This window comes from Plasmodium chabaudi, assembly GCF_900002335.3.
Source record: "Plasmodium chabaudi chabaudi strain AS genome assembly, chromosome: 13".
NCBI classification, from domain to species: Eukaryota; Apicomplexa; class Aconoidasida; order Haemosporida; family Plasmodiidae; genus Plasmodium; species Plasmodium chabaudi.
Window position 1 is genome coordinate 1348239 of NC_030113.2, and position 27730 is coordinate 1375968.

The 27730-nt window shown below is 23.7% G+C and overlaps 3 protein-coding genes across 3 annotated transcripts; 2 read left to right on the plus strand and 1 right to left on the minus strand.

Moving 5' to 3' along the window:
• Positions 1-1153: 1153 nt before the first annotated feature.
• On the plus strand, positions 1154-6075 carry PCHAS_1335800 (rab GTPase activator, putative; the record flags this gene model as incomplete). The annotated part of the gene is made up of 3 exons (XM_016799288.1): positions 1154-1303; positions 1475-1572; positions 1680-6075. The coding sequence occupies 3 exons, from the start codon at positions 1154-1156 to the stop codon at positions 6073-6075; spliced, it is 4644 nt and encodes a 1547-aa protein (XP_016654599.1).
• Positions 6076-7377: 1302 nt separating this feature from the next.
• PCHAS_1335900 (conserved Plasmodium protein, unknown function) lies at positions 7378-14058 on the plus strand (the record flags this gene model as incomplete). The annotated part of the gene is made up of 9 exons (XM_016799289.1): positions 7378-7786; positions 7919-8126; positions 8222-8292; positions 8473-8591; positions 8744-8865; positions 8959-11940; positions 12159-12270; positions 12372-13007; positions 13156-14058. The coding sequence occupies 9 exons, from the start codon at positions 7378-7380 to the stop codon at positions 14056-14058; spliced, it is 5562 nt and encodes a 1853-aa protein (XP_016654600.1).
• A 1101-nt stretch (positions 14059-15159) lies between these two features.
• PCHAS_1336000 (kelch domain-containing protein, putative) lies at positions 15160-22686 on the minus strand (the record flags this gene model as incomplete). The annotated part of the gene is made up of 1 exon (XM_737399.2): positions 15160-22686. The coding sequence occupies one exon, from the start codon at positions 22684-22686 to the stop codon at positions 15160-15162; it is 7527 nt and encodes a 2508-aa protein (XP_742492.2).
• Positions 22687-27730: the final 5044 nt, after the last annotated feature.

The following is a 27730-nucleotide window of genomic DNA, read 5'->3' on the forward strand; positions in this document are numbered from 1 at the left end:
ATATATGATATAGCTGCTATATATAAAATGCTAATAAGATTATATACAAATTTAATAAAAAAAAAAAAAAAACTTAATGTTTAAGATTGACAATAGTGATATGTGGTATTTTCCGTTAAATTTTACGATTTGGGGGGTAATATACTTACATTTTTCTTAACATTATCAATGTATTTTATTTTTTAATATGTATTAAAATTGTCCTAACATAATTATTGAATAATATACATAATGTATTTGCTTACAATAAAATATAATTTTATTTTGGGCGCTAATACATATATAAGCATGTGTGATATTTTCATACATAATATATCATATTTAATTGAGTTTTTGTATATTGCTACATACTATTATTTATTTCCCTTCTAAAGATATAACACAAATTGGGTTTTAATGTCATAAAAGGTAAAATTTAAAAAATAATATATAATATAATGTCTATTAAATAAAAAGCGCAAGAGAACCGAAAAATCCCCTTTAATTGGTAAAGGTTTGTATTATTACTATTAATTAAAATTTTTTTTAATTTAAATCAAAATTATTTGTATTAATCAATTAATTTATTTTACCACATATATTTACAATATTATATACTTTCCTTTTATAATATACATATTTTTATTTATTATTTTATTTATATCAATTGTTTAAATATTTTATATTTCATTAAGCAGTGCTTTTGTCACTTAAATATTTTTGAGTTTAATAAAAATTTAAATATTTCCATTCTTATAATAAATTTTAGCATTTATTCCAAATATTATGAATTATTTTATGCATTTTATTTATTTATTTCATTTCCCCATTGTCTTATTGATACTCAGTTATTTATATATAATTTTTAATTTTTAAGTGTATGAATGTTTAACTTATGTGTATTTTAATATATAAAGGATATAATTATATATTTGGATAAATTTACGTTATTTTGTTTTTAAAAACTTTTTAAGTATACCTTTTAAAATACGATTTTATTAGTATTTATTTTTTTTATTATTTTGAAAATTTGTTTTTTTTTTTTCCTATCTTTTCCTTATTTTTTACATTTAACACATATATATATTTTTCATTTACTAGCTATATATGATTGTTACTATTTTTTTATATCTCATCCATATGAATTGAAAAATGTAGAAATATATTTCATAAAATGAAAAAAATATACAGGGGAACCAAAACAGATGAAATATTTCAGGCTCAAAAAAATAAATATCGCCATCTAATTAACAAAAATCATATTAACAATAATATATACCTTAATTTGGAAGTGTATCAAAAATGGAGGAACCTGATTATTGATGTAAGCAATTTTTGAAAATATTGTAATTTTTTAATTTTCCATTTTGTGATCATATAGAGACTGTTTACATGATGGTACGCTCGTATTATGTAGTCTCCCTTTTGCTAACCATATATATTTTCAAATACGTTGCAATCAATTCAAATGACACGCCCTTTTTTTTAATTATAGAAAGATGAAAATGATCACTGGGACGATCACTCCTTAAACACGATCTTAAATGCGGACTCGAAGTCCATGGATAAAGAAATTAAGCATTTACTTAGACGGTACAAATATGCATGACATAAAGATGGTGAAGTGTAGTCGACATATGCAATGTGCTTATTATTTTTTGACAATTTTTATAATTTTGTAATTGTTTTTCTCTTTTTAGTGGCGTTTCTGATTCCCTTAAGCATTTAATATGGATACGCTCAAATGATGTCAATTATTTTGTGATAAATTTTCCCCAATTTTACGAGACAACTATATATAATACTTTTGGCGATAAAGTGCCATCAAATTTATCAAATGATTGCCCCACATTTTGTGGGGGTATATTGGGATTACAAGAAGATATTATGTGTGTGCAAACAAAAATCGAAGAATTAGAAATCGACCATAATGATGATTATAATCATTTTAATATTAATGATTCAACTACTAATATATTAAAACTTTTATTCAACAATCCAAATGATACTGAAAAAAAAAAAGATAAATATTTATTACCTGAACATAATTTTTGGAAGGAACCAAAAACATTGAGTACTCCCAATTTTGGAATAACTAATAATAAGCCAAAAAAAAAAAAATTTCAATATATAGAAAATGTAAAAAATAAAATTTTAAAAAATAAAAGAATTGATAATTACTTAAGAGTAGCATCCGATTCAGTTTTACCATATTCACGTAATTTTATTTTAAAAAATTTATCAAATAAATTCTCTAAATATAAAAATGACAAAAATAATAATGGTGACATTATGGATAGTGTAAATTTAAATGTGTATGACAGTTGCAGTATAAATTGTAATTACGATTTGTCTAACCGTGATCAAAGACAATGTAGTAATGACATATGCAACATGATGGTATCTGAATTGGGTAAGAATGACTCTAGTGGTAATATAAATATAAAAATTAAATCTGCTACTAATGATAAAAAAGTTGGACATCATAAAAAAAACTCATTAAAAAACTGTAGTAAAACAGAAAGAGATATTCTTATTAAAGATGATATTATCATTTTTCATAATAATGAAATGGATCAAAATAGTAATAAATTAGATGCAACAAGTAATAATAGTTTTACTAATAGTAGAGGGAATAGCCCTAGTATTAGTCATAATCATAGTGATAATAATATTCATAATGCTTATTGTATAAAACATAAAATACCTGACCATCATCAAAGCTCATATCAGCTTCCTACTCGTGAAAACATGGATAATGAAAAAGATACTTTTGAATCAAATAAATATTTACACATACAAACTTACATGACTGAGCAATATATAATTAGCAAAAAACAAGCAGAGAAAATGAATACAGCAAAATTATATTTAAGAACGAAAAGGAAAAAAAAAAAAGACAATGAAAGTAATTTATCGAAAAATAATAAAACCCCCAATAAAGGTATGAATAGGCATAATTCTGATTATTCCGTATCTAGTACATCTAGTGAAAATTTTTTAAATAAAAAATCGATAGAAAATATTTATGGAAAAAAAAAATATTCTAGTTATAATCGTACTAAACAGTTTTTAGAAAAAACATTTAATGTAACTCAAAATAATAAAAAAAACGAGAGAAAATTATCTGATCATATATCATCATTATTAAAAAAAAGTTTAAATACAGATAGTTCAAAATATCCTAAACTGAATTTTGTAGGAAAAAAGAATATTTGGGATGGTCAATCAACTGATGAAAAGGATCTAAATAAAAGTGATAGTCAATTTGAAAAAGGCATACAAAAAAAATTGCAAAAAAAATTAAAGCGAAGTAATGCTTTTAAAACTAGTAGTAATAGCAAGAATATGGATAAAGACAAAATCAAAGAGGGATACACACGTATAAATAGTTCAATTGATTCAGAATTCTCAAAAGGTAAAAATAGGTGGTCAGGCAAAGATTGTGGTTGTAATTCTATGGTAGAACTAAGTGCTTTTAATTCAAAAGAGGAACATAAAAACTGTGAGCATATTTGTAAAAGTTTAGAAAGTCGTGAAAGATATGATTTAAAAAAAACCGAGAAAAGTGATAAAATAGGTACTAATAGACGATCCATTTTTAGTAAATTAAAATACATGTTTTATAAAAGAAAAAGTACATTTGAAAATGATGATGAAGATTTTGTAAAATATGAACCAGATGAAGAGGGTATTGTTTCTCAATATGGTAATATTCCAATTGAAAACTATAACCATGAAATATATTTTCCATTTGAAAAAAGCTCTAAAATTGAGAGTACAACAGCTATTACAACATCTACTGCAAATGATAATTTAAAAAATTATGATTCCGTAGATAAAACGGATTCTTTTTTTGGTGAGTTTAAACATTATGAAGAAATAGATATCGAGAAAAGTTTACTTCTTACTGAAATGGGAGAGAAAAAAAATAAAACTTCTAAATTATTTACAGAACCCCAAAACATAGATATGGAAGAAAAAGCTAATAAAAATAGTACGAATGAAAATAAAACATTAAATAAATATAATATAATTATAAGTAGACATGATCAATCTAATACTAATAAAAAATTTGGTGATAATAAATTTATTATTCATAGATATAATAATAAATATTATGATAATAAATTTGATGCAAAATGTGAAAATTATCCATTTGAAAGTGATAAATATTCAAATATTTATAAAAACAAAGGAAGCAACAAATTAAGTAACCTTCCAAATAGTTCACCACCAATTGATATGCGTGAATATTCTTCGGACGATACGCAATATCAAGCTATTGAACAAACAGGGAATAAAAAAATAAAAGAAAAAGATGAATGGGATCAAAATAATGAAGACAGTAATTCAGATAATACTATAAGTAAAAATAATTTAGAAAATTTTAAATTACCAAAGACTCATCCTTTAAATGAAATGAATGATAAAGATGAGAGTAACAGCACTGAAAGTGAAAACGATGTAGACGAACAAAACAAAAATGAATTTTCACACAAAAAAATAGCAAAGAACGTAAAAAAAAAAATATTTTTTAAGGATATGTCAGAGAGTGAAGAAAATGAAAAAATAAAAAATAAAACAAAATTTGATAACCAAATTGGTAATACAAAAAGAGAAGATGTATTGAGAGATCCTTATAATTATTATGATGAATATAATGTAAGTGATGAAAAAGAGGAATGGGAAAAAAAAATAGAAAATGTAAATAAAAATGATAATGAAATGATATCACTGGATGATGAAAATCAGTGTAAAAAATGTATTGATGAAAATGGTGGAAAGATTGATAAAAATCTCAAAGATAAAAATCTTGAAAATGAATTATATAATAAATTTTATGAAAAAAATGGAAATAGTAATTGGGAATATCCGAATGTATATAATTTAGATGATGCAACTGAATTTAGTCAATTATTAAATGATAATGGTAAACATGAAATAAAAAAATTATTATGGGCAATAAATAATAACTTTGGTAATGATATAGAATTTGCACCTATTATTCCGAACCTATGTATAGTATTGCTTGTCTATTTTAAAGCTTCTGTTGTATATTGTATAATTCATTGCTTAATAAAAAAAGGGATTGATAGTATACGAAATAAGGAGTTACCCTTTTTTATATATAAAAGAAAAGATTTTGTGAAATATGTAAAATATGTATTAAATAGTTTTATTAAATTTTTACCTAAATGCTATTATTATTTAAGGAAGTTAAATTTTGATTTAGCTGCTTGGACAGCTAGGTGTATACAAGATGGATTTGCTAGAATGTTACCCTTCGATTTTGTATTAAGAATATATGGCACATTTTTATTTGAAGGTCAAAAAACTTTATGTTTATATTGCTTAGCATTATTAAAATTTTTAGAGGATGATATTTTAAAATGCACTAACATCGAAGAGATTGAAAATATATTATATCATATTTGTATGCATCCATATTTAGATATTAATAAATTAACACAATCAGCATATCGTTTTAAATTAAAAACGAAAGAGAATCACTTACAATTTTCAACAAAATGTCCTTCTCCTTATCTAATGAATGTAAAAATCAAAAACTTTTATCGACCAAGATTAAATGATAGTTCTCGTATTATAAATTCATTTCATTGGGAAAAGTTATGGGAAAAGATACCAAGCAATAATCGATCTTTAGATCCCTATTTGACATTTTGCACTAAAAAAGATGGTTATAATTTACATAAATTATTAGATAAAACAGAAAAAAATAAAAAAAAACCAATGATACTTATTTTAAAAACATTTGAATCTGACTTAATAGGATTTTATTGTCCTTTTTCATTAAATAGAGATTATAATTTTGTTAGTTTAACAGATAAGAGTTCATCTTTTCTTTGTACTTTCAATTCAGATTTTAAATTTTATAGATGGTCAGGAAAAAATAATACCCTTATGCTAATAAGAGATGGATTATATATAGGGGGAAATGATATTGCCTTATTTATTGATAGAGAAATAAAAGTTGGCAAAACAAATTATTCCGAATCTTTTTCTTCACCCCCGTTAATATCCAATGGCTATGATTTCAATATTATGGACATAGAAATATGGAATTTAAAATGATGCAGAATGTTTTTCCGATGTCTGTGTGGTTGTATAAATATGCATGCACACATGATAACAAATATAATAATACTATATGAATTATTTGATTTATAAATTAAGTATAAACTTGTGTATCCCCACTGGAAAGATTAATAAAACCATTTGTCGATTTTTAATAATTGTTATAAAAAATATGCGGAAAATATTACTTGATTTTATGGAAAATTAATTATGTTTGTCCGCTATTTTTTTTCATTATTTCTCAACATGTGTATTATCTTTTATTTCATCATTATGTCCTTTTTTCGTTATTCTTTTTTTTTTTTTTTTTTTTTTTTTTTTTTATAATTTCTCCCTTTTTTTTCGTCTTATTTTACCCTTTAAAAAAATATACTATTTGCTCTTATGTTAATTTAATATTATTCTTTATGTTTAATATAATTTATTATATTTTTTTACTAATTATAAATATATTATATTTCCCTTTTTCTTTTTACAACATTTTTTGTTTAGTGCTTATTTAATGTTCTCAATTTTACTTATTTTATTATTCTCCATTTTTAAATAAAACAAATTTAAAAATAATTCGCTTTAAAGAATATTATATATATTTTTTACTTTATTATTTTGTATAGTATAAAATATATAGAACTTATTTTATGCACATGTTTGTCCTTTTATTAGCAAAATTGTCACATTCCTAAGCATGGATCACTAAAATGAGGGTGAGCATGCACACACATAAATGTGGAAATAATTTCATTCGATTGGTGAAGCTACAAATGTGTCATCAAAAAATATCTGTAATATTTTGCCGTTTTTAATGAAATATATCAGTCTTGGCGAAAAAAATTGTACATGAAAATGTATGTGAAAATGTATGGGAAAATGTATGTGAAAATGTATGTGAAAATGTATGTGAAAATGTATGTGAAAATGTATGTGAAAATGTATGTGAAAATGCCCTCTTTTTACATTTTACATAGGAGCACTTGTCTTTAAAAAAAGTAGCGATATACCGTTTATTTTATAAAGGCTCCTATAATAGCCTATAATATGTATGCACATATGTAGGCACTTCGAAAGGTATATATCTCTATTTTTATTAAAAAAAGAGAAAGAAAAATTAGGCTTATTATTATTATCCGCTTTTTCCATAATCGATAAATTTTTATATAACATGGCACACTAACATTTTTGTAGCTATATATAAAACTTTATAAAAATAAAATTGTAATACGTCATGTCATAGGTATATATAAATATGTTTTTAAAAAATAGACATATTAGGCTGTAAAAAGTATAAGGAAAAAAGAGACAATGTCGGATTCTCAATTATTTACAAAAAAAATAACTGCATTTTGTAATTTTCGTAGAAATGTACTGTCAAAGTATGACAATAATAACTTGTGTGATCAAAATGTGATTACGTTAACAGATTTAAGCATAACAAATGAAAATAAAAATTGTAGCGAACCAAATGATGAAATAACTATACCATATAATCTTATTAGTGAATGTTATATATATGGAATAAATTTAAATGTTGATATATTTATTTTAAAAAATTTGAATATTGTCTTTTTTAATCAAAATGTTATAAATATATATAACCCTTTAATAAAAGGATTAAAGATTATATTTACTAAAGATGATTATATTATATCATGTTCGGCATTACTCAATGATTTTCTTTTTGTGGTTCTCTATGGAACATCATGGAATTCATGTAATTACCAATGCATTCATAATAAGTGTAGCCATATACTATTATCATTTTTATGTGTCTTTGCTATATGCCTATATGCCATACTAACGCACACCAATTTCATTTCCCATTTCGAACAATTTACTTATACAGGTGTGCAAATATATTCACTAGAAAGCCAAACAAAAACGGATGAAATAATTTTGATGGATTGTAATTATTACGAAAAAATTTACATACAACAAGAAAAAAATTATATTATTTTGATAACAAACAAAAATGTCTTAAAAGTGCTGGACTGCAAATCGAAGACTTTTATATTTAGCATTTTTCTTCATCATGATTATGCTTACATAGACCAGTAAGAAATTCGACCCATTTTATGTAGCCATGTACACGTAATTATGAACATAAGTATATATGAATATATGACATGAATTATTACACCATTTTTAGGTATAACAACTTTTTTCTAATATTGAGGAAAACAAAATTATACTTATGGAATTTAGAGAATACATATACAGGTATACATTCTAAGCACAATAATGCCTAACTATTTGCTTATTCCTTATCAATTGTAAATTTATGATTATTTTCGATTTCAAATTGGGATGTATCCATACGCTATGAATAGGAATAGTTGGACAGCCCATGTATGTGTAATATACTATGGTTAAACAAAAAAATTTATAATTACTTTTTAGGGCTTAAGATAAATGAGAACCATTTAGAAATCGAACAAAATGTGGCCATCAATTGTTTCTGTTCCTATCAAAACACAATTTTTATTGGAACCGCAAATGGGGCGATATACTTATACCAGGTTAAACAAGTTGAAAAGTTGAAAAAGTTGAAAATTTTGAAAATTTTGAAAATTTTGAAAAAGTTTAAAACATTTACTATGCTTGGTTAGAGTGTCTACATTCATAATCTTCACATTACCGACATTCTTATTATACCATTTTGTTTGTTCAGAATTTGTCAGTCAAAAAAGAAATTAAATTCAAAGATTTTGATGAAGCCAATAAAAAAACTATTAGCTATATCCACTATTACACTAATTACATAACGACACAAGATGAGGATTCTGTTAAGCTGTAATAATACATATATATATATTCCTTTTAGATACTTTATAAACTGAATAATTTTCATACAATTTTACTTTTTTTTACTTCTTGCATTTTTAGGTGGAATTGTCATTTTTCACTCGATGACATTTCTCAAGTTTCAACTCTTTATGTGTCTTTAGAAAAGGAAATAAAAATAAAAATAAATATTAATAAAATAATAGGACAAGGGAATTTATATCTAATAGTAGATAAAAAAAATAACAGTATATATACATGTGAAAAGAATAATTATGATGATATAGGAATATTATATAATGATCATAATAGTCGAATTAAAAATATTTATTGCTTTAAAAATAATATTTTTAGTTTTGGGTATAATGGAAAGATATATAATTATAAAAATGAAAATAATATTGAAAGAAATTTTTGTTTATATAAGTTCAAAAATTGTATATCATGTATAAAATTTTTATATAAGGATGTAGACAATTTTATTTATTTTTGTATTGGCTTTAATAATGGTGATATAAAAATTATAAAGATGAAATATTTATATTTAGATATTATTTATTCATTAAAAGTAAGTAATTATCCTATTATAAAAATTGAAAAAAGTTTAAATTCTGATTATATATGTATACTATCTGAAGATGAACCATATATTTTTTTTTTGTGTAAAATTGGGGATCTATATAAGCCATTATACTACTTTAAAATTAGAAAAGTGAATCTTAAAAATTGTTTTTATTTTTCTCATGTTAATAGTTTTTATATTTTATCGGATTCAAATTTATTCTTTAAAATTAAGCTTACACATTTAGAACAAGTTGCAAAGGAAAAATATGAAAGCTCGCAAAATGTAGGCGAATCAATAAATAAGCAGACATCTAATAATAATGACCACAGTGAATCATATTATATGGATATTCAATATGAAATAATCCAAATCAATTTTAGGGGGTATAGTTACGAAGGAAGGGACAGCGATACTAGGAAGGCAAGCAACGACCAGATGAAAATTAATAAAAATAAATCAAGGATACAAAAGAATGACAATATAAACGAGCATAATGAAGAAGACAAAGATGAAAATACATCCGAAGATATAGATAATGGGTATGAGGATTATAAATCGAAAAGTATTCCTGAACCAGATGAAGTTAGAGAATATGATAAGGAATATAATGTAGAAATTTCGGGAAGTGATATGAGTGATAATACATATAATAAAATAAATTTTTATAAAGAGAAAATTAATTTATCAAAAAATTTAAACGAGTCAAAAATAAGCGAATCCAAAATATTCAATGATGATATATATAATAATGAATATATGACGAAAAAAAAAAATTTAGAAAAATATACTGAAATATTATTTAATAATATGACCTTAAATAAGATAGAGAAAAAAAGACAAGCATTTTATCCAAACTTTTTAACAATCAGTTTACAAAGGGATAAAATAAAGGAAGATGAAAAAGAGGATGCTGAAGAAGACAAAAAAAATAAATATAATGAAATAAATAAATATGAAATAAAAATTATATGTGCTGAAAAAATTAAAGACAAAGGATTATTTATAACTACAGGTGGAATAAAAAATAATCGTATATACTTCTTGAAAATAGAAGAAACAAATGAATATATAGAAGAGAAAAGAATTAAAATTGTTAAACCACAAATTGTTTATAAATTATGCAGAGAAGTATTTCCAATAAAACGATACATAAATAAGATGATAGTCAACGAAAGAAATAATTTATTGTTTTGTCTAACAAATAACAATGAACTTTTTATTTTTTCTATTCAATATTTCTTCATGTATTATTATATTAAGTTCCCATTTACTGATAAAATAAAAAATATATTCATCAGCAAAAATGATGATAATAATGGAATTCCACAGGCACAGTATATATACATTTGTCTACACAACAGACTTATGCAATTGAACTTTTGTTATCCCTTATTTCATTTATTTAATATAATAAAAAGATATAAATTAAATTTAAATAATTTCATACAAATTCTTAACAAAGAAAAAGACATGGAGAATTGCCAAAATTCAATTCGCCGCTTTTTTTTCGAATCAATTCATGATTATTTAATAGACATATTTTTAAAAGTGGGTCGAAAAAAATGTAATAACATAATCCCTTTCTCATTTAATCAGATAAATGATGACATAAATTATGTATTTAAACTTTTGTATGAAAAAAATATGCTAGAAAAAAATCAAATACAAAATAACGAACAAGACGAAAAAACTAGCACTATTAATGATGTTTGGAATTTTATAAAAACAAATAATAATCAAGAAGAAAATGAAGAGATAGAAGAAAGGAAAAAAAGAATAGACTTAATATTATGCTATGATCAAAAAGGTATAAACACTCTGTTTAATCTTAACACCAGTTTACATGATGAAGATATTAAATATAGTTTAAGAGAAACAAAGGAAATGATGGAAAAAGAAGAAAATATTAGAAAAGCTTTAATATATAAAAAAAATATAAACAAAAAAATTAAAAAATTGAAAAAGGCATATAAAAAATTATTCAAAAAAAAAAAATTTATTATAGACATGGATTATGCAAATTTGATATACACTAATTTAAATAAATATATAAAAAAAATTAAAAATATGTTTATATACAACCAACAAATATATGATCAACAAATTAAATATTTATCAAAAAAATATTTAAGAATTAAACATTCTAAAACTCCATTGTGTTCATTAGATATTAGTAATAATGACAAGCTAATTATTAGGTCTTTAAATATGTATTTAAAAAATGAAAGTAATAAAAATGATAAATCTTTTAAAAAAAAAAAAATTAAAAATATCATTGAAAAGGAAAATGATCATACAAACTTAATAACAGAATTAAACCAATCTATTGAGCATTTTAAAAAAATAAGACATCAAAATTCGAAGCTCAAAGTAATAAATAATCATGCCAAAATTGAAGATATATGCAATAAAAAAAAAATTATTAAAATGTATGAAACCATACTCTCACATTTGGAAAAAGGGGAAAGCACCACATTTCAAAAAAACAATCAGGATTGTCAGAGAATATCCAGCATTGCGTACTGACCAAAAGAACATACTCTCTATTTTGTCGAATTAATTACTGCTTTATAAAATCGTTTGTCTATACTACTTTAAATGTGCATGTGTTTGTATATACCACATAGAAAATTGGAAATATATCATCGCTCTACATACACTACAAATGTTGAACTTAATATTTTTTATTATTTTAAAGCCAATTTCACATTTATTCTTTTCATATCTTTTATTGTAGAGAAATCATTAAGACATATGAAGAAGACAAAAAAGAGTTATTAAATCAAATAAACTTTATCAAAGATACGTTCAACAAAGATTTTAATGAGCTGAAGAATATAATAGGCCAGGTAAAAAAAAAAAATATTTATTTTTAGCTAGCTGGCTAGCTAAATTTACAACATGATCGACATTGCAATAAATTATGTGTGTGCATTTTTTTTATTTTTAGAAATTATTCGAGGTGAAGGAATACATAATATCTCTACAAGATAACACACAAATTGGTAATACGGAAAGTGTAACAAAATTGTGCAATACCGAAGAGAGCGAAAATGGTTGTATAAAAGATGAAAACATATCTCATGGCGAAGATATAAATATAAATGAAATAAAAAATATAGGATGCAAAAAACAGTTAGACCAAATTGCATCATGGGAAATGCTTTTGGAAGTTGTAAAAGATATTTATCCTATAAATAAAAAAGATAATTCAATAACGGTATTGCGGAACCTATCAAATTCGTTAAGTAACCAAAATTCCAAAACATACTTAGGAAGTAATGATATAAATAATAATATGAAGAGCATAACACATTACATAAATAAAGTATTAAAAGAATGTAATAAAGAAATTAATCTTTTATATTTAAAAAAAATTCAAGCCATTAAACTTATAAAATACATATCTTTAAAAATCGTTTCAATTACGGAAAAAAATAGAATATTGATAGAAATAAGAAAAAAAGAACGAAAATTAAAAAAACAAAAAAAAATATATGGTAAACAAATAAATCAAATTGAAAATGATAATATAGCATGTGCAGAAGAAATTAAAATATTATTGGAACAACTTGAGAGTCACAATGTAAGATATGCATTATATTTTTTTTAAATAAAAAGTTCATATATGTGAATATTTACATTTCAACAGTTGTCTATGTTACTAAATGGTCACAATAAAATATATGCAACTTTAAACTGTCGAAAATTGAGATTTTTTTAATTTTTTTCAGCAAAAGAAACAAATGGGTGTTGACAAAATAAAACAACTCGTGAGGAATGAAACTCCTGGATGTAATACATCAATAAAGGATCTAAAAGACAAGAATGATGATGCGTCAAGTTGTGATAATACAGTAAATATGGAGGATAAATCAGATGATGAAAATACCACTATGGATATATATAATAAAGAAGAAATTGATGCTATTAAAAATGCAAACAAGAAAACATTGAATAGTATTAACAATATTATAAAAAATATAGATAATAAAAAGAATGAACAAAGGAAATTATCAATTAAGAAAAAACGTATGGAAAAAGAAATCGAAGCAATTAATGAAGAAATATCCATAATTGAAGATGATAAAAAAAAGAATATAGCAGATATAAAATTTTATATTACATTAAAAATTTCAAAATTAAGAAATATTGATTATTTATATGACAAAAAAAAATATAGACTAAATTTAGCTAGTAATTGTACTATACTAAGTATTGAGCAATATAAAAATATAATGAAAAAAATGGAAAAAATTGCAAGACAAAAAGAAAAGCTTGTTCAAATATATAAAAGATTAAAAAATAACAACACTGAATTAGAAAATACTAATAATAAATTATTTAAAATGGTTCATGAAAAAAAAAAAACATTAAAAAATAAACTCAAAAAACAAGATCTTACCTTCGATTTTAATGATTTGGAAAAAAAATATCAAGAAAAACAAAAAAAAGGAATATTAGAAAAAATTAAAAATAAAGAAATACAAAGTAATCAAACAATATATTATATGAATAAAGAACTTAATCAACAAAATATGTTACTTAATAATTTACGAAAGACAAACACACAACTTCTCGTTAAAGTTGATGAGTACATTCAAATTTTAAAGCAGCTTAAAATGGAGCAAGCTTAGGTTTGCTGTAAAAGGATTAGACAACCCGCATAATACGATTGACACATACAACTACATATTATTTACCCTTTATATGTCTGAAAAGTGTTGTGACAAAGCACCTTTTTCTTCTGCCCAATTTTATATATTCTTCAATTTGATTTTTTTTTCACATTTCATAAAAGCCAAAAACTGGTTGAACTGATACATAGCATCATATATGTGATAATGCATATTTAATTAAGTAAGGGAATGGTTTTAGCTGTTTCATTTCTTTTGAAACATAAGAAAACCCTTTTCGCCCTCATGAAGGACATAATTAACAATAATAAATTTTGATATAATATATTAATTTTTTTTCATTAAGTTTTTTTAATAATAAACAATAGAAAAATAAAGCAATGTTGACGAATATAATTATGAATAAAATAATGTAATGCACACGCTTATATAATAAGTATAGGATTATACAAAAATATATAACTTTAAATAAAAAAAAATTAAAAAAAAACCGCACAAAAAAGGAATATAATAGGATACCCTTAAAAATTAATGTGTGTAATACACATTATGCATATGTATATGCAGGTATATATTTGGTAATTGTTTAAAAATGTGATTTATAGGATAACGAATTTAATAAGCTTGGTAAAAATATATACATATATATATTATACATATGTGTAGATATATAAAAAAATGAAAGTCTAACATTTCCAACGTCTCAATTTAAGTACATTGTGGAATTAGAAGATAATGGGCGATATGCTTTTGATAGCTAACGCTTTTCATTTTCGTAGATTGTATATTTTATATTTATTAGTATTTTTTATTTTCGGAAACTCGTACTAAGCAAATCAATGTGGTGCCTTTTCCAGCTTAAATACAAACAAAAAATGAATACAATATATGTATTGGATATAATGGCTACTTATAATTTATAGAAAATGTGTTTTGTTTAAATAGGTACTATAGCTAGCTATTTCCCTTTCCTATAATAGCATAATTAATACTTTCGGTGATTCAGAAAATTGGTATATTTTTAATTATCACAATTTATTAAGACATATAAATATATTATATTTATTTAGCATTGCATCATTTGTTTTTTTTATTTTTTTTTTATTCATCCCCTGGTTCATATTCTTCATCTTCTTCTGCCATTTCCTCATCAGTCTCTTGGTCAATACTTCGATTTTTTTGATCATCCATTTCACCATTATACTCTTCATCATCGGGATCATCTTCTTCAACTTCCTCATCATTTTCTTCCTGTTCATATTTTTCATCGTCATAATTTTCATGATTATCAGCCTCTTGATCCATTTCATCATATTCTTCATCCTCGTGTTCTTTTTCTTCATCTAAGTTATCATTTTCTTGATTATTTTCATTATCCATATTAGCTGATTCATTTTCAGATGCTGGATTTTGATCCCTTTTATTTGAATCATCATTATTTGTTTTTGTTTTTTTATTTTTGTGTAAAATTGGATCATTGTCGTTTGCATATGAAGATGGTTTATTTCTTCCCGAATAATTAATTTCTTCCTTTTTCTTTTTATTTCCATCATTTTGATTATTCATATAATCTCCTTCATCATTATATATGATGTTATAATTTTTACTTTTATTGTTATCGTCATCATCATTTTCATAATCAGAGTCATTTCGGCTTTTTACACTTTGGTTTTGCATTTTTTCTAAATATCTTTTTAATTTCATATCTCTTGATTCTCTCCATTTGTTAAGCTTAACAACATCTTCACAAATAGATAAGTAATGTTTTATTAATGTAACTAACTTCTTTTTAAAAACTAAAAATGCATGATTATTTTCATGAACGAATTCTTGTTTACTAACCGAAGGCTTTAACCAATTGGGAACATTTACAATAACAGTCAAAGCATATTTATATAAATTACCTTCATATAAAGAAGGACTAGGAGGATATTTTGATAAAAATAAATTATATGGAGTATCAATAAATGGAGCATCTAATCTTTTTATTAATCGATTTTTATAATATAATAATATACCTGTTTCACAAACTCTATTAACTTCCATACTTGTATTATTATTATCATTTAAAAATCCCATCATAATAAAAGAACCATATGTATGATCAGCAGGGGTAAATAAATAATGGCTTTCTACCATTTTATATAATTTTCTTCTTAAGAAATGATATAAGGTATATTTACTTGGATTATTTATATAATATTCATCTTTAATTTTAAAATTTTCCATATATACATTAACATAATTTTCTTTTTTCATTTTTTCTATTTCTCCATTCTTTTTACCATTTGCTGCTGCATCAGCTGCTAAATCATCTTTTTTTCTTCTTCTCTTCCTTCTACTAGCTATACTATCTTCATTTGGATCATCAACCGTTTTTCCTACTTTATTTTTATTTTCTTTTTTGACTTTTGTATTTTTATCAGTAGCATCTTCTTCTTCTACATTATTTTCCGTTTCCATTTCATTTTGTGTTTCAGTTTTCACTACTCCATCTTCACCTACTTCATCACCTTCATTAGCTTCACCTTCGACTTCCGCTCCTTCGTTTTCTACATTGTTATTATCATCATTTTCTATTTCATTATTTGTTTCGTTTATATTGGCATTATCTTCATCATTTTTAGGAGCTTCTTCATCTACGGCTTCGTCTTTTTCTTCTTCCTCTTCCTCGTCTTCTTCATCGTCCTCTTCATCGTCGTCTTCTTCTTCCTCCTCCTCTTCCTCTTCTTCATCTTCATCATCGGTGTCATTTTTATTTGCAGAATTTTGAGCTTGTACATCCTGAGATATACCATATTCTAATGCTTCTTCAAGTTTTTGTTTTTCCAATTTTGATAACCCAGCATTTGCATCATTTTCATAATTATCCTTTTCCTTTCCATCCTCTGCATTATTATTTTCTTCCTTTCCTCCCTCTTCTTTATTTGTACCATCATTTTCATTTTTTATATCATCATTTTGATTTTGTTCGGAGGTTTCTCCTTCTTCACCTTCTTCATTATTTATATTATCCTCATTCTGAGCATCACTATGATTATTATCATCATCGTTTTCGTGTTCTTGTTCAGATCTATTATTTTCTGCAGCTGTTTCAGATGCATTTCCTGTATCACCATTATTTTCTTCATTACTAGCCATTTGTTCATTTTCTTGATTATTTGTAGAATCAGCTTGTTCTTCGTTTTGAGGATTATTAGCATTATTTTGCTTATTTTTTTTATTTCGTAATTTGGATTTTTTTTTCTTTTTTCCTTTAGTATCATTATTATTTTTGTTTGCAATAATGTCTTTTTCTCTTCTCATAGATGTTGGTATTAGTAAGGTGTTTTGTAAAAATATATTTGTACTTCTACGTAAATATAGCCAATATAAATAAGTAGATAAACAATAATCAATACTATCTTTTGGATGATCCCATAATGGAAATATTTCATTCATATTATATTTTTCTTTTGATATACTTGGACTTAAATGAGAATTATATTCAAATAAATTCATTCGTTTTTTAAAATAATTATTATTATTATATTTTAATTGATCTTCATATTTCATTTTTTCTTTATAATTTAATGAATTTCCATTTTTATTTTCATCATTATTATCATCAGGAATGTTATTATTTTTTGATGAGGTACTCATATTATCATGTTCTTTTTTAATATTTTCTTCTTCTTTATTATAATTATCATCTGCATTATTATATTTGTTATTTTCATCATCAATAACTTCTTCCTCTTTTTCACCTTCATCATCTGGATTATCAACATCTGCTTTGAATTTTTTTAAATTGCCATCTTCCCCGAAAACTCCTTTACGTTTAATTATTCGATTAGCAAATTTGATGTCCTTCACACCTTGATATTTAGAGTTAATATTTGATCCTTCACCTTGTGCATTTTTACGTTTTTTACTTTTACTTTTAAGCTCATCAATACTTAATGGTGCACTACTAAGATAAATATTATTATTTGTTGGATTAAAGATAACAAAATCCATATCATCTCTAAAATTCCAATATAATAATCTAGTACCACTATAAGTACCTAATATATTAATTTGCTCGGCTAATAAACTTGGACTATTAAATGGAGTATAAGACATTAATAATTTTTGATGATGTCTATGTTCTGATTTATTAGCAATGTTTCGATTTATTAATTCTTTATTTGGTAATTTCCACATACATAAGGGAGTAGCCAATTCTTTAGCATCACAATGGTTCATTAATTCGAGAGACAACAAACCAATACCTATTGTATTAATTGTTCTTGACATAATTGCACAACTTGATGCAATTCTAGCAAATGCAGTTTTAAAACCTACACCATATTTAATATCAAATATACTATTCGAAAGGTCATTATAAAAATAATATTGATTTTTTCTTTTATAATAGAATGTATCATTCCATGTACATTTCTTCTTTCCAATAGGACCGTTTTTATTACGTATATCATTTTCTTTTTTAATTATTCCTTCACAATTTTGTCCTTCTGATAAGTTATTATTATAAGATTTATCACCATCTGGTCCTTCTTCATTTTGTTGCATTTCATCTGTGCCATTATTTCCATCCTTACCATAAGCTGTATTACTATTGTCATATTGATCATTACTTTGATCAGCATTATTTTCATTATTATTAGCATCGTTAGTATTATTTGTTTCTTCATTATATTCCTGTTCATCTTCATCATTGTCATCATAATTATCGATTTCATGGCTATCTGAATCATCATTATTAGGTAGTGAATGTTTCTTTATATTATTATTATTGTTATTATTATAGAATGAGTTATTATCATAATTTTTATAATTTCCATACATTCTTAATATTCGATTCATTGCATTAAAATCTAATCCTTCACCATCATCTTGAATAGATATCATACCATCATGCTCAGGAGTAAGTTCATATTTTATAAAAACATTTTCTGCTGGATTTATAGCATATACTGAATTATCAACTAAATTAGCAAAGGCACCAAATAACCATTTTTGTAATGTACAAAAAGTATATAATAAACTTATTGAATGAGTATCTCGGAAATAATATAATGGCATTTGTGTTGTTGATATTTTCTCTCTACATGTATCATATTCATATAATCTTAATGGATTTTCACCAGTTAAAGATAATAACCATGCATCACCAAATACTGAGTTTTTTTTAAAACCACCATGTATAAATATACATGGAACAGGATTTCTATGTGATCTACCTAATACATTCTTTGATTCAAAAAAACATCCTACATGTCTTTGTCTTGCATTATACATATATTCTTCATTATATAATTTTCCTTTTAATAAATACCATCTTTTTTGTGAAAAGAAATATACATAAATTTCATCACTAGAAACAATTTTTAATTTATTATCATATGTTATTCCACTACATAAAAGCATTAACTTTTCAATAGTTTTTGGTTCAGCACCTTTAAAATCTTGATGCCTTTGAGTAATAAAAATACTACTATAATTTGATCGACATCCTATATTTCCTTCATATATTTCTCTTTTCCATTCTCCTGTTATTTTTATTTTATTAGCTAAATTATTACTATTTTCAATACCTTCTTTATTATCTACAGCCTGAGATTCATTATTGTTATTTCCCATGTTAGTGTCCATTTCATTTGTTTCATTTTGATCGTTTAAGTTATCCGTTTGACCATTATCATTATCATGAGTAGGCATTCCATTGTTTCCATTTACATTATTTATATGAGCATCTGATTTGATTCCTTTTTGATGCTTGTGAAGATCGTCTTGAATATTTACTGCATTTTCATAAGAAGGATATTTTATGTCTGTATTTGTATCTTCAATATTATTAGTTAATACTGGAGTGTTTAAACGGAATGTCCACATATCATCAAGAAGTTTTCGAGTTTTACAAGTTTTGTCTGAATATAAATATTCACCACCAAATAAGCACAAAGTATTTGTATCAGACCAAATCAAATTCATTCCATATCTTCCAGTAGGAACTTGATCTCCTAAATAATTTATACGTACCCACATATTTGTTTGAAATAAAAATATCCACATATCATTTAAATTCACAATATTATTATTATATAAACATTTTCCTCCATAAACTATAACTCCTTCTGTTAAATTTAATTTTTCACCTCTTAAATGTTCGCTTTTTGCTGGATAGACTAATGAACAATGTTGATGTCTAGGCAATGGTAATTTACCATTTACAATTCTTTTTGACCATTTTCGGGTTTCCATATCTAATATATATATATCATTATAATATATATTATTATTAGCACCCCCAAATAAAAATACAGATAAACCAGATTTCAATGAAACCAAATGTGTTGTATGTCCATCTCTTTCTTCAGGATAATTACCACTAAGAGGTAATAATTTATAATTATAATAAATTAGACTAAATGTTAATGTATGATTAAATGGTACCTTTTTATGTTTATTATTAGTACCTCCAAACATATATAATTTATTACCATATTTGACTATACTATGTCCATATAAATATGCATGTGGAGATTCATTCATTATTTTTAGCCATTTGATTCGACCAAAAACAGATGATATTAATATATTTTTTATATTATTCATTTTATATGTTTCAATATTTTTTTTTATGACCTTCATTAATTCTTCTTCATCCTCAGTTATATTACTATTTCGATTGAGAGAATTAACATTATGAAGATTTTTAGAAGCATATAAATATTCTTGCATTGATAAACCAGAGTTTTTAGCATTATTTAAATTTTCTAAATTAGCTAGATCAATATTCATTTGACTCATATAATTATTATCTGTACTGTTCATATTATTTATTCCTAAATTTGCCATATCGGCAATATTATTATCCATATATCTCATATTTAACATATTAAGTGCTTTTTTTTTGTTCATATTTAGCATATTATTATTGTATGAACCCCCTAATTTATCATTATCACCATACTTCATCATCATATTATTAATATCATTAGCTGTTTTATTATTAGAAATTTTTTCGTTATCTGCATTTAACATTCCAGAGTGACCCATATTATCTCCAATATTACCATTATTATTATTTGCCACGTTTGATAGTATATTTGAATATATATGATTATTTAATAGTGCACTGTTTAAATTTCGATTGTTAAATAAAACATTAGGAATATTATTCATAGATGAATTAGTTGAATTATGATTCATAAAATCGTAAGATGATTTACTTAAACCAAAAGAAGCTTCGATTCTAGCTAATCCAGATGCATCTGGTACGGCATTTCGATTAGGATCTTTTTCTAATTTTTTTATTATATCATGCAATATATCATGGCCAACCACTGCACCGATATATGCATATATTTTTCCATGTGGCAATTCATTATTTAAAAAATCAGTCACTATTCCTCTAATGCACACTCTTTGATCTGGTGTTGTAATATTATGATTTGATAAAACTTCTAACAAATTAAACAACGTAGGCCTATAACCCAAATTTTCATTATATGCCTGTTGCTGTCCTTTGCTTGAATTATTATTGCCATTGTGCAAGGCGTGAGAGGAATTCTTTTGTCGGGTATTACACCCTATCTTATTTCCTTTAACCGTATCATTATTATTAGAAGCATGAGATGCTCCAGGGTTTTCAGAAGAAATATGTTTATTTATTACAGTGTTGTTATATAACTTACTATTTTTATCATCATAATTTGAATTATGATATTGTAATAAATGAGATTTATGAGAATTATTCATTTGATTTAATCGGATTTGTTTAGTATGTTGATTTTGTTTCTTCGATTGAGATGAAGATAAATTTGACGAAGGTATTATATGTGTCGATAAATTATTATTTACATTTAAATTGCAATTCCCTTGATTTATTGGGTTTTTACTATTTTTTGATTTATTGGGCATATTAATTGCATTATTATAATTATCATTGTTTTCAAAATTATCATACCCACCTTTTGAGTTTTTTATTAAATTTGTTATAGGCACACCTGTTTGGTTATTTGATAAATTATGCCTAACATTATTATAATTATTATATTTATTATTGTTTCCATTATTTATAATAGAATTATTATGATCATCAGAATTTTCGGGATTATCATTTCCATCACCATCATTTGCATCTTTATCATCACCGCTTGCATTTCCCTGTTCATTATTATTAGCTCCTCCGATATTATTTATTGGATTTGCATTAATACTAGTATTTTTGCTATTAACAATTGTACCGAATTCATGACTATTCGCTCCGTTTCTTTCCATATTAGACCAGTTATTATTTCCATCTTCGTTCTCATTATTATTACTTCCTAATGATTTATTAAAATTAAAAAGTTGTTCTAACCAATCAGCTATTTTTGTATTAAATATTCTTGTTCCAGTATTAATATCTATTCCACGCTTGGTTATACTTACCCCTATACATTTATATTCATTATTTACTTTCTGAACATGTAATGTAACTCCATCACTATTTTCGGGGATAAATATATCATAGACGTCTGAATGTTTTTTGTCATGTATCGCTTTTGTTGGATCTAATATAAAGTATATTCCCGATTCATTTTGCAAGCATTTAATTAAATCCAAATTATAATTGGAAATATTGAAATTTTTATTCATCTTATTATTTTTCTGTTTATCTTTGTTTTTTCTAATTACTGTTTTGAAAAAATTTTATTTTTTCTTTTTTTCATTGACTACTATTTATTTCGTCAATTTTTGATCCATTTATTTTGTTCATATGAAAATGGATTTAATCTAAATAGTAATATCCTTTAATTCCTTTGTTACTTGTATTTGTCTTTCTAATTTTTATCACTTTATTATTTTCCCGTTCATATATATAAATATATGCGGGTGTATATGCATATATATATGTATATAATGCAATGCTATATGTCAAGTATTAAGAAGACAAAATAAAAAAAAAATAGAAATAAATGGGTATACATATATATAAAAACTTAGTATATATTATACACATATAAACTTTGTATATATATGCGAGTATTTCATTTGCTACGATTATTTAGGCGAAACAAAAACTCAAAAATATACATATGCAAGCTTTGCCAAGATGTCTTTATTCCTTAATCACTGTTTTGTGCAATCTTAATCTTGTTCAAAACAAATTTAACAATATGGAAAAAAATGCAAAATAAAAATTACTCACTTTGGTTTTAGTATATTATGTGTATACATATTTTATTATTAAAAAATATTAAAAAAAAATAGCAAGTACTTATATTAAATAAATATATTTTCACATGCATGCATATACACAAATATATATTATATATGCGTAATGGTTATGGACAAACCTTTTTCAAAATATGTGCAAAAATATATAATTAAGCATTCAAAAAAACAAATGAATAAATGAAAGCATTCGCACGTTAGAAATATGCGTATATGTATTTATATGCATGTAGTATTTATACACTTAACTCCTTTCTTATTTTCTATTGACTAATTACACACATTTATATATATATTAAAAATAAAACTTAAATGTTGCAATAAGGCGCATACGAGAAAATGTATCTCTTGTTTACAAAATAATTATATATATTTATATAAATTCACATGCTGATAAAAAAAATATTCATAATTTATTCACTGGTATAAATATATGTATTTATTTATACTTATAAATGTATAGAAATATACACATATTATAATACATTGTAAGTTCACGTTTATGCATTCATTTATTTCTTTTCTTTTGCTTATTTTTTTTATTGTTATTTCTTTTAAAACATGTATATATAAATTTAAAAGTAATCTTTAGTAACATAACAAAATTGAAACCATCAAAATAAAAGTATAATGAATAATAACATGGTAATTATAAAGCTCATATATATGTCAATCAAAATGCAAATAATGGAGTGTCATTTGTAAAAATGGAAAAAAAAAATAGTATTTTACATATTGTGTGAAATATGTACATAACTTTTAAATCACATATATATGTCACTTAATATTTCTTTTTAAAAAAACAATTTTTCTATATACTTTAATATATAACGATAATAATGATAACCGAAAAGCTATAAAAAAAACAGAAAAAAGAAATTACATAATTATGTTTTTTTGCCTTTCATTGTACATATAATATACGTCACATAATTACCTGCTTGTATATGTATATGTATTTTCTTTAACAAACATGCATTTTTTTGTTCAAACATAAGGCAAGAAAAAAAAAGTAAGAAATTATATAACACATATAAATATATGCAAACATATGTAATATAACAATACACACGTACATATATATGCAATTACTTTGCTTTATTTTTTTTTTATCTATGTACCAATATACTTGTATAATAATATACATATAATGACCTATTTGTTCAGCATTCCTTTTTTTTTTAATTTGGCGGTGTAAACATAGGCATTTGCATAATATTATCAAAGAAGATAAAAAAAAATAAAAAAGAAAGTAGTATAAAAACAGGTATTGAAAAAAAATATATTTATTTATATATATATAACCATAAAATGTTCATTAACATATGTATTGTATATTTTATGTATTTTATTTAAATGTATAACACTTAAAAATGAACTATTTTTAAATTATATATTTTTGAAATAACAATATATAAAAAGGTAATAATATAATAATAAAAAAAATACCGTTTTCCATAAAGATATATATATATATATAACACGCTAGGCTAATAAAAAAACTTTGAGTTTTAAAGTGTATCATATATATAAATTATTTTATATACTATTGCAAAATAATTTCTCTTTACTTTTACATAATATTATATATATAATATTTTTTAATAATAAGCGTATGCATGTATGCATTGGCAATACTTAAATACATGCTTTATTATATAGCATTAATAGATATGTATGCAAATTTTATTGGGTTAAATTATTTTTTCATATATTTCCAAATATTTTTAATTTTGTCATATGCTCTCTTATTTGTACTTATTTATAATAATTGCATTTTATGCATATATATATATGGAATAAATACTGTAGTTGCTAAAATGTGCCAATATTTTTCCTTTATCAAAATATACATAACATTTTTTTAAAAATTATATAATAAAAAAAATACTGATTATGTATAAATAAAAAATAAAAATATATTAAAGGGCGTTTAAATATTTCTCCTGCATAGCATTTTAATCTTAAGTTTTTTTTTATTTAAAGTGCAGATAATATAAATTATTTTTATAAATGCATACGGGTAGTACAAATGTAATCTGCTCTCTACTAGTCATAATAATAATATGTACTTATTTGTTATGCGAATATGCGAAATAATAAAAAAAATGTATTATTAGGCAAGGTTGGTTTTGGTGTTTTTTTAATATATATATTTTTTAGTTTAGATACATGCATATAGTACTACATGCGTACATTAATAAAATATAACAAAAGTTATTTCGATATCCTTAGATTGGATGATCAGCATATTGTCACATATGCATATATATATACATAAATATACAATATAAAGAATAAGACGTTCATTTAACAACTTTGGGAAGGTTAATAAAATTAAATAAATAAAAATATGGCATGACAATAAAATGTGCACTAAATATATTACTACTATATATTCATTTATTTAAAAAAAAATCGTTGGGACTTTTAAATTTATGGGTTGTACTAATGAAAAGAAAGAATTGTATTTTATATGTATATGCCACTTTTCGGTTGATTGAAAATAGGCTTATTTTTTCTTCTTTAACTAATTGAAACGTGTAAATGGATATATATATGTATGTATCATAAATACGCATTCTATTTCACATGAATTATACATATTTTTTGTCATATACATATTTGACATAAAATATTATGCATATATGCATGTGTACGATAAACGATATGTAGCATGTAATAAGGGGACACCAACTATAGATGCTCGTACGTATATATATGTGTACATGCATATGTATAAATAACAGACTCTCAATTTATGTGTGATAGCATTGCTATTTAAAAAAGAAAATTACAAGACGGGAAGTAAAAAAGTGAAAATGTATTAATATAAAAAATGCAGTTGGGAAAAAAATACATATAAGATATATGCATACTTTTTAATTGAATCTACTTAGTGTTACTTATATAATAATTACATACATTGTTTTGTTATAAAAAACTTTTCTTAATATTATACATCAAATAAAAATAACAATAATTTTGTATATCCTTAAATAAGGGCTCACATATTTATGCATTAGTAATTCGTTGAGTGGGTGATTAAATAATTTATATAATCAGTACTTTTAACGTTATCATATATATATTTTTTAATAAATGATATTTTTATTATTTTTTTATAAATATTTGTATAATTATCAAAGACATTTAATTTTATTAGTAAAAAAATTATTTATTATAATTTTGTCCATGCTTCAAATCCATTTATATAATTATTATTTTTGCCTATTAATAAGGATCAAAGGGGTGTTTTAAAAAAATTAAAATATGCTTATATTTGTGCACGTTATGTCCAATTTTAAAAGATATATATATCATAGTCACAAAATAAAAACATATACAGTAATAAATATAAATAAATTATACAAGTTCCAAATAAAAATAAATCTACTTAAACAATAATAAACAGCATATTCAAATCAAGCAAATATTATGCCCTTAAAAAGAAAAAATCTACAATATGCTACTAAAAATTACCATCTATATGTGGCATAAAAAGAAGTGGGATGTATCACTTTGAGCAATATAAAACATAGGCGGTGTTTATATATAAGTATATATCTCCTTATTTTTTATGCCTTTGTATTTTTTCGAAAAATCATATAGAGGCTTCTAACTTAACCAATAATTCATATACAGATCGTACATACATGTTAAAGGGATGTAGGAAACAAGAATATATAATATATGCATACCAATTAAGAAAATTATTATATAAACAATCAACTGCTATAACAATTGTACAATACTTAGCTCTTCATTTTCTAAAATAACAACATTATATTTTAGATAATTTTTTTTAATTGTCATAAAACTCCGCGCAATATTTTTAACATATTTTGTCGAAAAAATTATATGTCATATATGTAAATATAGTGTGATCACTTGGGAAATAATTATTTGTACAGTAGTTTGTTTTTGTTTATAAAAATTAATTACAAGTTTGTGAAACTTTGGCAAAAGGAAAAAGTTTTAAAGAGAGGGAATATATTTTACTATTTTTATTTATACATATATATAATTCTTATATATGTGTAGTTGTTTAAAATTCAAAAAAAATAACATCCATATGTTTTTTTAGGGGGACCCTATATTATATACACCACTTTGCATAAATATGCATCCATAGATATATGCATGTGTATATATATTATACGATTGTAAAACTTAATCTTAATTCGTAGCATAATAAATATTCTATCTTATAATTACATTTTTAAATACTTGTCCGATGAAATTTGTTCCTACTAAATAGCATAAAATATTTCCCCCTATATTTTTAACTCTTTGTATTAACAATAAAATTATGATAATTTCATTTTTACAAATCCAGAAAGACCAATAAAGACGCATAAAGCAGTTACAAAAAAATCAAACAAAACAATTTAGGACGTCGATTAAGGTGCTAGCATTATATAAATCCCGTAAATTTCCGAACATTTCATATTTCCTTCATCAT